Source organism: Sus scrofa, chromosome 9 (genome assembly GCF_054392235.1).
Source record: "Sus scrofa isolate SSC_HxYL_T2T_F1_AM1 chromosome 9, Sscrofa_HxYL_maternal_Yorkshire_Landrace_v2.0, whole genome shotgun sequence".
Lineage (NCBI taxonomy): Eukaryota > Metazoa > Chordata > Mammalia > Artiodactyla > Suidae > Sus > Sus scrofa.
Window position 1 is genome coordinate 118,331,382 of NC_139391.1, and position 15,545 is coordinate 118,346,926.

At 37.0% G+C, this 15,545-nt stretch overlaps 2 protein-coding genes across 2 annotated transcripts in view; both read right to left on the bottom strand.

The window, feature by feature from the left end:
- The window catches only part of LOC100525599 (olfactory receptor 2A1/2A42-like), a 183,698-nt gene that overhangs the window by 95,514 nt on the left and 72,639 nt on the right, over window positions 1-15,545 (bottom strand). The window lies entirely within an intron of this gene.
- On the bottom strand, window positions 13,597-15,380 carry LOC100513612 (olfactory receptor 2A2-like). The gene has a single exon (XM_021063601.2). It carries the CDS (start codon window positions 15,213-15,215, stop codon window positions 14,283-14,285), a length of 933 nt encoding a protein of 310 aa, XP_020919260.1. The 5' UTR covers window positions 15,216-15,380; the 3' UTR covers window positions 13,597-14,282.

Here is a 15,545-nt window from a genome sequence, read left to right on the forward strand (position 1 = left end):
TTGCATTGACATGGATGGACTGCCATACTAAGTGTAGTTAATCAGTGAAATACAAACATATCACTTATATATGGAATCTTAAAAAAAGATACAAATGAACTTATATGCAGAATAGAAACAGACTCACAGATTTTGAAAACAAACTTATGGTACCAAAGGTGAGATGTTGGGGGAGGAATGGAATGGGGCTGTAGAATCAGAATGTGAACACTGTGGTAAATGGAATGACAGGTCAACAGGGACCTTCTGTACACATAAGGAACTCTACTCAATAGTTTGTAATAATCTATATGGGAAAAGGATCTAAAAAAGAATGGATGTGTGTATGTATATATAATTGAATGACTGTGTTGTACAGCAGAAATAATCACAACATTGTAAATCAACTATACTTCAATAAAACTTTAAAAAATGGACAAAAAAAAAAAAGGAGTTCTCGTCGTGGCGCAGTGGTTAACGAATCCAACTAGGAACCATGAGGTTGCGGGTTCGGTCCCTGCCCTTGCTCAGTGGGTTAACGATCCGGCGTTGCCGTGAGCTGTGGTGTAGGTTGCAGACGCGGCTCGGATCCAGCATTGCTGTGGCTCTGGCGTAGGCCGGTGGCTACAGCTCCGATTGGACCCCTAGCCTGGGAACCTCCATATGCCGCAGGAGTGGCCCAAAGAAATAGCAAAAAGACAAAAAAAAAATTATTTACCATAGAAAAGATATTGAAGCAAACTAGTGCCTTTCAATAGATGAATGGACAAAGATGTGGGATGGATAAGGAAGATGTGTATATACATATATATGCATGTATATATGTGTGTATATGTGTGTGTGTGTGTGTGTGTGTGTGTGTATACACTCTGCAGGCCAGAAAGGAATGGCATAATATACTTAAAGTGATGAAAGAAAAAAACTTCCAACCACACTCTACACAGCAAGGCTTTCATTTATATCTGAAGGATAAATCAAAAGCTTTACAGACAAGTAAAACTAAGAGAATTCAGCACCATCAAACCAGTTTCACAACAAATACTAAAAGAACTTCTCTAGGAAGAAAAAGCCACACCTAGAAACAAGGAAATTACAAATGAGAAGGCTTGCTGGTAAAGGCAAAAATACACAGAAGAGAAAAAATCATCCTAACACAAATACAATAACAAAAACTAGCAATCATGATAAGATGAAAGTACAAATGCAGGATCCTGGGAATGCATTTGCAATTAAAAGACCAGTACCTTAAAACAGTCTTGTATATATGTAGACTCCTATATCAAAACTTCATGGTAACCACAAAACAAAGAGCTCCAATTGATATACACACAAATAAGAAAAATGATCCAAACAAAACGCTAAATAAATACAGTCATCAAACCACCAGAGATAACAACACAAGAACGGAAGAAAAAAGACCAACAAAGCAAATTCAAATTCATTAACATGGCAAAAATGGCAATAAGAACATATATACCAGTAATTATCTTAAATGTAAATGGACTAAATTCTCCAAACAAAATACATAAACTGGCTGAATGGATACAAAAACAATACCCTGAAATACACTGTCTAAAGGAGGCCCACTTCACATCTAGGGAGACACACAAACTTAAACTGAGAAGACTGAAGGAGGTATTCCATGTAAATGCAAATCAAAAGAATGGTAGAATAGCAATATTTATATCAGACAAAATATAACTTTAAAATAAAGAATTTTACAAGATATAAAGAAGGACACTACCTAGTCATCAAGGTATCAATCCAAGAAGATATAACATTTATAAATATATACACACTCAACATAGTGCAAGTCAATATATACGGCAACTACTAACAACCAGATACTATAAAACTCCTAGAAGAAAACACAGGAAGAATGCCTTTTGACATAAATCACAGCATCATCTTGTTTGATCCACCTCCTAGAATAATGAAATAAAAACAAAAATAAACCAATAGGATCTAAAACCACAAAACTTTTGCATTACAAGGGAAACCATTTTAAAAAAAACAAAAAGAACCCACAGAACAGAAGTTATTTGCAAACCATCCAACTGACAAGGGTCTAATCTCTAAAATATATAAACAGGTCATACAACACCACCAACCAAAAAAAAAACCCAATCCAAAAATGGGCAGAATATCTAAATAGACATTTCTCTAAAGAAGACACATGGATGGCCAGAAAACACAAGAAAAGGTGCTCAACATCACTGATTATTACAGAAACGCAAATCACAACAACTGTGACTTATCACCTTACACCCGCCCAAATGGTCATCATCAAAATGTCTACAAACAATAAATGCTGGAGAGGGTGTGGAGAAAAGGGTGCCTTCTTACACTGTTGGTGGGGACGTAAGCTGGCACAACCACTTTGGAGAACACTATGAAATTTCCTCAAAAAGTAAAAATATAACTATGATATGATCCAGTAATCCCTCTCCTGGGCAGATAGCTGAAGAAAACCATAATTTGAAAGGATACATGCACCCCAATGTTCATTGTAGCACTATTTACAATAGCCAAGAAATGGAAGCAAACTACATGTCCATCAATGGAGGAATAGATAAAGAAAATGTGGTACGTGTATACAATAGAATATTACTCACCCATAAAAAGAATGAAATAATGCCATTTGCAGGAACATGGATGGACCTAGAGATAGATTATCATACTAAGTGAAGTTTAGACAGTGGCTTCAAAATTTTTGAGTCTGTTTCTGTTTTATATATTCTTTTTATCATTTCATTAGATTCTTAATGTTAGTGATTGCATATGATATTTGCCTTTCTCTGTCTCATTTACTTCACTTAGTATGACAATTTCTAGGTCCATCCATGTTGCTAAAAATTCTATTATTCATTCTTTTCTTTTTCATTTTTAAGTTTTATTGAATTATAGTTGATTTACAATGTTGGGATAATTTCTGCTGTACAATGAAGTGATTCAGTTATACACATACATACATTCATTTTTTTTTTTCAGTTTCTTTTCCCACATAGATTATCACAGAATATTGGGTAAGGTTCCCTGTGCTATAAAGCAGGTCCCTGTTGGCCAGTCATCCCATACACCACAGTGTGATATGCCGACCCCAAAACCCTAGTCCATCCCTCACCTGACACCTGTCCCCTTTGGTAACCATAAGTTTATTTTCAAAGTCTGTCTGTTTTTGTTCTGCAAATAAGTTCACTAATATCTTTTTTTAGATCCCACATATAAGTGATATCATATTATGTTTGTATTTTATTTTCTAACTTCACTTAGTATGATAATCTCTAGGTCTATCCATGTCCTTGCAAATGACATTATTTCATTCCTTTTTATGATTGAGTAAAATTCCACTGCACATATGTACCATATATTCTTTATAGAATCCTCTACTGATGGACATTTAGGTTGCTTCCATGTCGTAACTATTGTAAATTCTGCTACAGTGACCATGTGAACATTCTAGTGTATGTATCATTTCCAATTATGTTTTTTTTATTGTATGCCTATTTCTGATACATACCCTTGGCTGGTAATTTTGATTCAATGAGCCTTTTTTGGGGTAGAACATGGTAAACACATTTTTTTAAGAAAGATCTTATTTGATTAAATGGCTCAAGGCATCTTAACACCACACTTTGAGAACAAGTGTCCCAGAATAAAATAATGACAAGGAGACTTTTCATCATACATGTGTGCATAAATTCATTTTTTTTACTATCTCTCAATGTTTCATGGCAAATGAAAGCCATATTAAAAGAAAATAAACCTCTATAAAACAATTTGTAATTAAAAAACACCCTAGCATCTAAGTTTCTGAAGTGTTACTAGTCAGATTAGAAAGTAAGAAGCATTGGTTAATGGGAATATAAGTTGGTACAGCAAATATGGAAAATAGTATGGTGCTTCCTCAGAAAACTAAGGATAGAGTTATCATATGATTGAGAAATTCCACTCCTGGGAATATATCCAGACAAAACTACAATTCGAAGGATACGTGCACTTCTATATTCGTGACAGCACTACTGATAATAGCCAAGACATGGAAACAATCTAAATGTCCACTGACAGATGAATGGATAAAGAAATGAGGTACATATATACAATGGAGTACTACTCAGCCGTAAAAAGTGAAACAATGCCATTCACAGCAACATGAATGCATCTAAAGATCATCATACTAATTGAAGTTAGAAAGATAAACAAAAATACAATATCAATTGTACTTAAAACATAAAATATGACCAATTTGAACCTATCTGCAAAATAGAAACAGACTCACAGAGAACAGACTTGTGATTGCCAAGGGGGAGGGTGTTGGAAGAGGGATGGAGTGGGAGGTTGGGGTTAGAATATGTAAGCTATAATACGTGAAGGGGATAAACCTCCTGTATAGCACAGAGAACTATATACAATGTCCTAGGAAAAACCATAATGGAAAATAAAAATTTTTAAAAGCATTGTGTGTATATATATTATGTATATATAAAACTGAATTACTTTGCTGTACTGCAGTAATTAACACAACATTGTAAATTAATTATTCTTTAATAAAAAAGAAAAGATTAATGTAAAATTATAAAGTACATTCCTCTAAGATTAAATCTACTTTTATAATGAGGTGGTGTAATTCAGAATTTAGAAAGTAGTAGCCAAGTTCAGGACAAGTCCATCTCATAGATTTTCCTTGATTATGAGTTAACATATTCTGAGTCATATCATAATATCATAATCATATCACTTATAGGGCATTTTAGAGATATTTGTGGGAAGTTTTCTCATTTCATTGATCAGAATAAGTTAAAACAAAAGGGGAAGCTCTTTTTTTTTAGTGTAGCAGTTTATTTTTTAATTATTTTTATTTTTCCTTTATAGTTGGTTTATAGTATTGTCAATTTTATACTATACAGCAAAGTGACCCAGTCACACATGTATACATACATTCTTTTTCTCACTTTATCCTCCATCATGCTCTATCACACGTGACTAGATATAGTTCCCAGCACTAGACAGCAGGATTTCATTGCTTATCCATTCCAAAGGCAATAGTTTGCATCTATTGACCCCAAATTCCCAGTCCATCCCACTCCCTCCCCCTCGGCAACCACAAGTCTGTTGTCTAAATCCATGATTTTCTTTTCCGTGGAAAGGTTTATTTGTGCCCTATGTTAGACTCCAGATATAAATGATATCACATGGTATTTGTCTTCCTCTTTTTGACTGACTTCACTTAGTATGAGTCTCTAGTTCCATCCATGTTGCTGCAGATGGCATTCTTTTGTTCTTTTTTATGGCTGAGTAGTATTCTACTTAATCCAATTATCTGCTGATGGACATTTAGGTTGTTTCCATGTCTTGGCTATTGTGAATAGTGCTGCAATGAACATGCAGGTGCATGTGTCTTCTTCAAGGAAATTTTTGTCTGGATGTAATGCCCAAGAGTGGGACTGCTGGGTCATATGGTAGTTCTGTATTTAGTTTTCTGAGTTACCTCCATAATGGTTGTACCAATTTACAGTCCCACAAACAGTGCAGGAGGATTCCCTTTCTCCATACCCCCTCCAGAAATTGTTATTTGTGGACTTATTAATGATGGCCATTCTGACTGGTGTGTAGTGGTATCTCATGGTAGTTTTGATTTGCATTTCTCTAATAATCAGAGATGCTGAATATTTTTTTCATGTGCTTCTTGGCCATCTGTATATCTTCCTTGGAGAAATGTCTATTCAGGACTTTTGCCCATTTTTCCATTGGGTTGTTGGTTTTTTTGCTGTTGAGTTGTACGTTTGTATATTTTAGAGATTAAGCCCTTGTCAGTTGCATCATTTGAACTATTTTCTTCCATTCCATAGGCTGTCTTTTGGGGGGGTTTTAGGGTTTCCTTTGCTGTGCAAAAGCTTGTAAGTTTGATTAAGTCCCACTGGCTTATTTTCCCTTTTATTTCTGTTGCTTTGGGAGTCTGACCCAAGAAAATATTTGTAAGGTTGATGTCAGAGAATGTTTTGCTGATGTTCTCTTCTAGGAGTTTGATGGTGTCTTGTCTTAATGTTTAAGACTTTAAGCCATTTCGAGTTTATTTCTGTGCATGGTGTGAGGGTGTTTTCCAGTTTCATTGATTTACATGTGGTTATCCAGTTTTACCAGCTCCAGTTGCTAAGGAGACTCTTTTCCCAATTTTATATTCTTGCCTCCATTGTCAAAGACTTATTGACCATAAGTGTCTGGCTTTATTTCTGGGCTGTCTATTCTGATACATTAGCCTGTATGTCCGTTTTGGTACCAGGACCACAACATCTTGATTACTGTGGCTTTATAATATTGTCTGAAGTCTGAGGGAGTTAGGCCTCCTGCTTGGTTTTTGTTCCTCAAGAATGCTTTGGCAATTCTGGGTCTTTTATGGTTCCATATAAATTTTTGGTTTGTTCTAGTTCTGTGGAAAATGTCATGGGTAATTTGATAGGGATTGCACTGAATCTGAATATTGCTTTCAGGAGCATGGCCATCTTTATGATATTAATTTTTCCAACTCAGGAGCATGGAACATATTTCCATTTCTTTGAGTCCTCATTAATTTCCTTGATTTAAGTTTTATAGTTCTCAGCATATAAGTCTTTCACCTCCTTGGTCAGGTTTATCCCTAGGTATTTAATTTGGGGCTGGGGCAATTTTAAAAAGTATGCTTTTTAAAATAGTCCTTTCCTAAGATTTCATTGTTAATATACAGAAATGCAACGAATTTCTGAATGTTAATCTTATACCCTATTACTTTACTGAATTTGGTGATCAGTTCAAGTAGTTTTTGTGTGGAGACTTTAGGTTTTCTATGGATAGCATCATGTCATCTGCATACAGTGACAGTTTTACCTCTTCTCTTCCAATTTGGATGCATTTTATTTCTTTTGTTTCTCTGACTGCGGTGGCTAGGACTTCTAATACTATGTTGAATAACAGTGGTGAGTGGGTATCCTTGTCTTGTTCCAGATTTTAGCAGGAATGCTTTCAGTTTTTCTCCATTGAGTATTAAATTGGCTGTGGGTTAGTCATAAATGGCTTTTATTATGTTAAGTAATATTTGCTTTGGTAAGAGTTTTGATCATGAATGGATGTTGGACTTTGTCCAACGCTTTCTCTGTATCTATTGAGATGATCATGTGAGGTTTTTGTTTGTTTGTTTGTTTTTTACTTTTTAGGGCTGCACACACAGTATGTGGAGATTCCCAGGCTAGGGGTCAAGTCATAGCTACAGCTTCCAGCCTAGGCTATAGCCACAGCAACACCAGATCTGAGCCGCATCTGCAAACTACACCATGACTCCCGGCAACACTGGATCCTTAACCCACTGAGCCAGGCCAGGGATCGAACCCACAGTCTCATGGTTACTAGTCAGATTCATTTCTGCTGCACCATGATGGGAACTCTGAGATGATCATGTGGTTTTAAACTTTTCTTTTGTTAATGTGGTATATGACATTGATTGATTTGTGTGTGTCGAACAGTCATTGTGAAACTGGGATGAATCCCACTTGGTTGTGATGTATGATCTTTTTTATATGTTGTTGGATTTGGTTGGATAAAATTTTGTTGAGAATTTTTGCATATATGTTCATCAAATATATTGGCCTATACTTTTCCTTTTTGGTAGTATCTTTGTCTGGTTTTGGTATTAGGGTGATGGTGGCTTCACAGAATATCTTTGGGAGTGTTTCCTGTTCTTCAACATTCTAGAAAACTTTAAGAAGGCTGGGTATAAGTTCTTTGTATGTTTGGTAGAATTCGCCTGTGAAGCCATCTGGTCCTGGACTTATGTTTGTAGGGAGTGTTTTTATGATATATTCAATTTCATTTCTAGTGATCAGTCTCTTCAATTGATCTATTTCTTCTTGATTCTGTTTTGGTGGGCTGTAAGACTCTAGAAAGTTATCCATTTCTTCTAGGTTGTCAAATTTGTTGGCATATAGTTGTTCATAGTATTTTCTTTTTTTTTTATTTCTGCAGTAGCTGTTGAGATTTCTCCTTTTTCATATCTTATTTTGTTTATTTGGGTTTTTTCTCTCCTCTTCTTGGTGAGTCTAGCCAGAGGTTTGTCCATTTTGTTTACCTTTTCAAACAACCAGCTCTTGGTTTTACTGATTTTTTCTGTTGTTGTTTTTCTTTCTTTCCTTTTTTTTTTTGAATCGCTATTTTATTCTTCTGCTAACTTTAGGTTTTGTTTGTGCTTCTTTTTCTAATTCATTTTGGTGGCAGATTAAGTTGTCAATTTGAGAGTTTTGTCCTGTTTTGAGGAAGGCCTGTATAGGGATGAATTTCCCTCTGAGCACTGCTTTTTGCAGGATCCCATAGATTTTGAATGGTTTTGTCTTCTCATTTGTCTCAAGATAATTTTTAACTTCCTTTTTGATTTATGCATTGACCCATTGGTTTTTTAGTATTATGTTTTTTAGTCTCCATGGAATCAGTTTTTTTTTATTTCTTTTTCTGTGGCTCATTTCTAGTTTCATGCCATTGGGATAGAGGATACTTGAAATTATTTCTACACTCTTAAATTTCTTGAGGTTAGTTTTGTGCCCCAGTATGTGGTCAATCCTTGGGAATGTTCATGTGTACTTGACAAGAATGAATATTCTTATATTTTTGGATCCGATGTCCTGAAAATGTCAATTAAGTCTAACTTTTTACTGTGTCATTTAGGATCTCTGTTGCCTTACTGATTTTCTGTCTAGAGGATCTGTCCATTGATGTGATTGGGGTGTTAAAGTCTCCTACTATTTTTGTATTCCCATAAATTTCTCTTTTTATGTCTATTAGCATTTGTTGTATTTATCTGGATACTCCTATATTGACAATTGTAATATTCTCTTGAATGGATCCTTTTATCATTATTATCCTTGTCTTTTTTATGGGCTTCGTTTTAAAGTCTATTTTGTCTGATATGAATATTGCAACTCCTGCTCTCCTGCCTTGTCCATTGACATGGAATATCTTTTCCCATCCCCTTTCTTTCAATCTCTATGTGTCCTTTGCCCTGAAGTGAGTCTCTTATAGATAGTATATTGTAGGCTTTTGCTTTTTTATCCAATCTGCTACTCAGTGTCTTTTGATGGGAGCATTCAGTCCATTGACATGTAGGGTAATTACTGATACATATGTATTTATTGCCATTTTAAACCTTGATTTCCAGTTAATTCTGTTTCTCCTTTCTTCCTTTCTTTTTTTGGTTGGATGATTTCCATTTAATTTGTGTAGTACTTTTTTTTTATTTTTTGTGAATGTAATGTTTGGTTTTGATTAGTGGTTGCTCTGTTTTTCAGATACGTTGACCCCTTCCTATATCTGCTTGCTTTAGCCTGACAGTTGTATGGGCTCAAACATATTATTTAAAAAAAAGAGTCTAGGTTTTCTTACTTTCCTTCCCCACATTCTATGATTTCAAAGTCCTTTTTTAACATCTTCATGTTTGTCCTTTTGCTCTTCCTTGTGTTTACAGTCACTTTTACAATAGGTTTTTTTCCCCCATTAGATCTGCATACTGACTTATTTAAGTGATTGCTTTCCAACTGTGATTTCCAGTTACTTCTTACTTCTTTATTTAGATCAGCCCTTTCAGTATTTCTTTTAGAATGGGTTTAGTATTGCTGTACTCTTTTAGCTTTTGTTTGTTGGAGAAATTCTTTATTTCTCCTTCTATTTTAAATGATATTCTTGCTGGGTAGAGTATTCTAGGCTCCATATTTTTCCCTTTTAGAACTTTGAATATATCTTGCCACTCTCTTCTGGCCTGTGGTATTTCTGTAGAGAAATCAGCTGATAGCCTTGTGGGGTTCCTTTATAATTAATGCTTTGTGTTTCTCTTGCTGCCTTTAGAATCTTCTCTTTCTCTTTAACTTTTGCCATTTTTATTATGTCTTGGTGTGGGCCTGTTTGGGTTCAACTTGTTTGGGGCCCTCTGTGATTCTTGTACCTTGATATCAGTTTCCTTTAGATTTGGAAAGTTTCCAGACATAATTTCTTCAAATATATTTTTACTCCCCTTTTTCTTTTCCTTCTGGAATTCCTATTATGCATAGGTTTGCCCACTTTATATTATCCCATAGAGCTCTTACATTGCTTTCATGTTTTTTCATTTGGTTATCTGTATGCTGTCCTGATTGTGTGATTTCCCTTATTCTATCTTCCAAGTCACTAATTCATTCTTCTGCATTATGCATTCTGCTCTTTAGTGCTTTATCTCAGTTTGCATCTCTGCAAGTGAATTTTACGTTTTTCTTAGTTCCTTCTTATATTTCCTATTTCCTTTCTAATGTAATCTGCATTACTGTTTATATCTGCTTTTAATTCCTTCATATTCACCCTTAATTCCTTCAGTATTTTCACTATCGTCCTTTTGAACTTAGTGTCTACTAGACTGCAGAGGTATGTTCCATTGTTTTCTGCTTCAGGTGAATTCTCCTGTTCTTTTAACTGGAAATGGTTCCTGAGCTTCTTCATTTTGGCTATATTTTTCCTTTTCTGTTACTTTAGGGAAACCAAACTGTAGATTTGAGAGCTATTTCTATGCAAGGTCACCCCTTTGTATTTCGTGGGGGGTTACTATGTATTTTTGGTATGGACGTTTGTATATTTGATGTCTCTTTCTTTAGTATGAGCAGGCTGTTATCCCCAGGATGCTGAGTGTGTTTCCAGGGAGGATGAGGCAATGGACAGGGATAGCAGCCATTGCCTGGTTGCTGGGCTCTTGACAGTAACAAGGACCTGCAGGAAAGTGATGCAGGCTACTCCTAGCTGCAGGGCCCTGGGAAGTGGTAATGAGCCTTAGGAAGATTTAGGCAGTGCCCAGAGCATTTGGCAATGCCAGTGGCAGGGTATGTGATTTCCCAGGGGTGTGAGAGCAAAAACAGATGGTGTTCATTTACAATGACCTCTTCTGTAGTGCCCTCTAAAAAGTTTGGGGTTGTGAGTGATGCCTTTTCATGGATCCCTAGTAGTGCCAGGCCATGCTGAACTCTGGAGTCAGAGTTAACCTTGGTGGTTTGCCCCCATCAGTTGTAGACCACACAAGAAGCACCCTGTAGTGCTTAGCACACACAGAAGTTTCTGCACAGGCTACTCCTAGTTGCAGGGTCCTAGGAAATAAGAGTGATTAGGCATGTGTGGGCACTGCCCAGAGTGTTTGGCAGTGGCAGCAGCAGGGCAGGTGTGTTCCCAGGGGAGCAAGAGCAACAACAGCAGGTGGTGCTCAGTTGCAGTGCCCTCTTTTTTGAGGTGACTGGGGCTGGAGGTTAGAGCCTGTTTATGGATCCCTAGTGATAGCAGGCCACACCTCCCTCTAGTTTCTGAGATGACTGCTGTGGTTTGTCCCCACCACCTGTAGATCACACAAGAAGCACTACATCATGCTTAGCCCACAAAAGAGGTGCCTGTCTACCCACAGCCCACACAAGAAACACCAGGTCTCCCCTTAGCCCAAGAAAGTAGACTCTTACCACCCAGAGCCTGAACCAGAGGTGCCCTGCCCTCTGAGAACCCAGGCATGTGCAGGGAGATTCCTATGGCAGTCCACCCCTCCTCCTTTTGCCCTCCCCAACAATGGCACCTTACTTTCCTGTGGGCCTAGACCTTCTCCTGGGTTCCCTCTGCTGTGGCATTCCACTCCTCAGTCTGTGGTACTCTGCTCCCTAGGCCCTCAGGCTGTCTCCACACAGCCAATCCTACTCCTGTCCCTGGAACTTACCTCCAGAGCCGGCATCTCAGCACCCAACCCCTGCCCCAGTGTCTCAGGCTGTGGTTTCTTGGGCAGTGGTGCAGATGATTTGTGGCTCTCACTCTGCTTTGCCCTTGTCCATCCAGCTGTTGCACTTTCCTTGGTGACTTTGAGGTCTCTCTGTCTGGGCTGATCTTCTTGTAGGTTAGGTGGCTTCCCAGGGTGCAGGTTCCTTTTCTCTTTCATATATCCTTCTCAGGAATGCTAGTCCCACCCTGATTCTTTTTTCTTTTTCTTTTGTTCTACCCTCTTATGTGGAGGGTTTCTTGCCCTTTTTGGAGGTTTTAAATTCTTCTGTCAGCATTTAGTACATGTTCTGTGTGAATCATTCTACACGTAGATGTGTTTTTTGTTTGTTTGTTTGTTTTGGATGTGTTTGCGGAGGAAGATGAGTGTGATGTCTTATTCCCCCACCACCTTAATCCTTCTCTGAGAAGCTCATTATTCACACATTTTTAAAGAGACATAATTTATATCTAAGAAATTTACTAGCCCTTTAATTACAGATACAACCTCTCTTTGTGTGTATGTAATGTATAGACAGACATCTCTTTATTGCTTATTTAAAATACAGTCCAGAAACCCTAACAAACACCCCATCAAAGAATAAAAATGGATGGTAAACATATGAAAAGATGCTCTAAACTTATATCAGCAGGCAAATGCAAATTAACAACAATGAAATAGCACTATACACATAGTAGAATGGCTAAAACCCAGAACATTGACAACACCAAACACTGATTAGCATGTGAATTAATAGGAACTTGTATATGTTGCTGAAGAAATACACTTTCACTTACTGCAAAATGATACAGCGATTTAGAAGGCAGATTCACAGTTTTCTTTAAAAACTGAACACATTCTCATTATATAATCTACTAATTGTACTACTTAGTATTCACCCAAAGGACTTGAAAACTTATGTCCACACAAAAACCTGCACGGAATTGGTTAAGCAGCTTTATTCATAATTGTCTAAACTTGGAAGTAATCAGGATGTCCTTCAGTTGGTAAATGGATAAACTGTGTTACATTCAGACAATGGAATAGTATTCTGCACTTAAAAGAAATGAACTATCAAGCCAAAAAGAAAAAGAAAAAAAAAAGACATAAAGGAAACTTAAATGCATAGGACTGAGTTTAGAGGACAATGTAAAAAAAATTACATTCTTTATTTTTTAATTTTTTTCATTTATAATAATTTTTATTTTTTCCATTATAGCTAGTATACAGTGTTCTGTCAATTTTCTACTGTACAGAAAGGTGACCCAGTTACACATACATGTATACATTATTTTTTCTCACATTACCATTTGCAGCAACATGGATGGAACTAGAGACTCTCATACTAAGTGAAGTAAGTCAGAAAGAGAAAGACAAATACCATATGATATCACTTATATATGGAATCTAATATACAACACAAAAACTACATACTTTATAATCCAACTATGCGACACTCTGAAAAGCCAAAACTATGGAGGTAATTAAGAGAGCAGTGGTTGACAAGGATTTGTAAGAGGGAGGATGGAAGAGATGATTTTTATGGCAGCAAAATTACTGTATGACAATATAACTGTAGATATAATTTTTTGCTAGTCCAAACACATAGAATATACAACACCATGAGTGAATTCTAAAGTACACCCTGGATGTTGGGAAATAATAATGTGTTCATAGGGGTTTATGAATAATAATTAACATATTACTCTGTGGGCTGTATGTTGATAGTTGGGGAAGTTACACATGTGTGGAGGCAGAGGGTATGTGGGCTACCTCTGTATCGTCCATTCAATTTTGCTATGACTCTAAAATTTTTATAGTTTATTACATTAAAAAGGGCAAAAGATGCAAAGAGATGGCTCACCCAAGAAGATACAGATGGCAAGGAAATAACTGCAAAAAAAAACTAATGTAAAATAACACAAGGGAATTTCATGTTAAAATGAGATACCAGATCTATGAGAATTGTGAAAATTCAAAAAAAAAATCTCTGCACAGCCATAGAAAGTTGGAGAGCTCATCACGTTTCTCAGTGGCCCCAACAGGGAGTCCAAACTGCCATTCCCATCATTCCTCTGAATCAGTCATTATAGAAAACAAACCCTCAGGCCACTCCCTGAAAGCTTGAAAGTAGTATGCATGGTCCATTCTTCTCTTTCCCTCTTGAGGGAAATCTAAGAATTGGGAGTTTGCTCCATATCCTAACACACTGTGCCAGGGGGAAGAAGTGATGGGTAAAATGTCATACATTTGCCTAACACTTACTGTATCTCTTCTTAGCTTTGTTCTTATATGGTCTGCTGCAACCTATTATCTGATTTCTGGTGTTTTCACAAAGGAGACTTGGCCTGTATAGCCTTGTCTCCATGAAGTAATGAGGGCTTAGCTATTCATATTCTGCCAACTTACTAATGTTACACTTGAGTAATTCTCATCACTAAATCATGTTCTATTCTTTGTGGAACTTTCTTGAGTTCTTTTGGACAAGCAAACCACATCTGTTAAGGTGGAAAATTCTGGTGAATCAAAATTTTATGCTCCTTCACACTGTCGTATTTATCTGCAATACTCTGTAGAAGGCAGCCTTCACTTGAGCATTCCTTAGACTGTAGACGAGGGGGTTCAGCAATGGGTTGAAGAGGGTATAAAATAGGAAAAGGATTTTAAGCTGCTCCTCTTGTTTACTGTTGTCAGGGACCATGTAAACTATCATGGCTAGGCCAAAGTAGAACCCAACCACGCAGAGGTGGGAAGAACAGGTGGAAAAGGCTTTCTTGCGGCCCTCCTTTGACTGGATCTTCAGGACACTCCAGAGTATGCGCACATAGGAGACCAGCACCAGGGAAATGGGTGTAACTAATATGAACACACCATCAGCAAAGAGGGAAATTTCACTGATCCAAGTATCACCACAGGCCACTTTAAGAACAGATCTAAACTCGCAGAAGAAGTGGTTTATCTTCTGGGGCCCACAGAAAGACAATCTTAGCAGGAGAAAAACTTGTACCAGAGCCAGGGAAAACCCACATGCCCAGGAAGTGATGGCCAGGACTATGCATAGTTTCCAATTCATGATGACAGTGTACCGGAGGGGATGGCAGATCGCCACATACCTGTCATAGGACATCACCACCAAAATCAGGCACTCAACAGAACCAAAAGCCAAACTGAAAACCATTTGCATAGTGCATGAGTCAAAGGAGATAGTTTTTTTGTGTTTCACTAGGTTTTCCAGCATATTGGGCAGACTGCTAGAAGGATAAGACATGTCAATAACGGCCAGATGAGAAAGGAAGTAGTACATAGGGGAGTGCAGTTTGAGGTCGAGGCAAATGAGCCCCAAGATCATGCCATTTGCCAGCAGGTTGAAGATATATAGTAGGAAGAAGATAACGAAGAGAAGCAATTCCATCTCTTCCCTGAGCTGAAATCCCACCAGGATAAATTCTGTGATCCATGACTGGTTGCCCTCCATTGTAAATGAGTCTGTGTGTAAAGGACTGAAGTGTGATGGCAAATCAGATCTGGATAGCAATGAAAACTGGAGTTATTTATCTGAGGGTGCCTGTGTACTTGTCCCTATTTCACTGAGTTTTTTATTTTTCCAATGTTACTTTGCCTTTCTGTTTTTTACTTTTTATTTTTTAGTAATTCAAAATTTCATGTAAGTACCAGGGATTATAAACAAATCTAGTATACAGATTAATACAATTTTTTTCATGTTTGCCTTATAATTTATTTTTTCTGTATGTATGTAGTATTCATTTTCTGTAGACCACATATGAGAAAAATACAATCATATTCA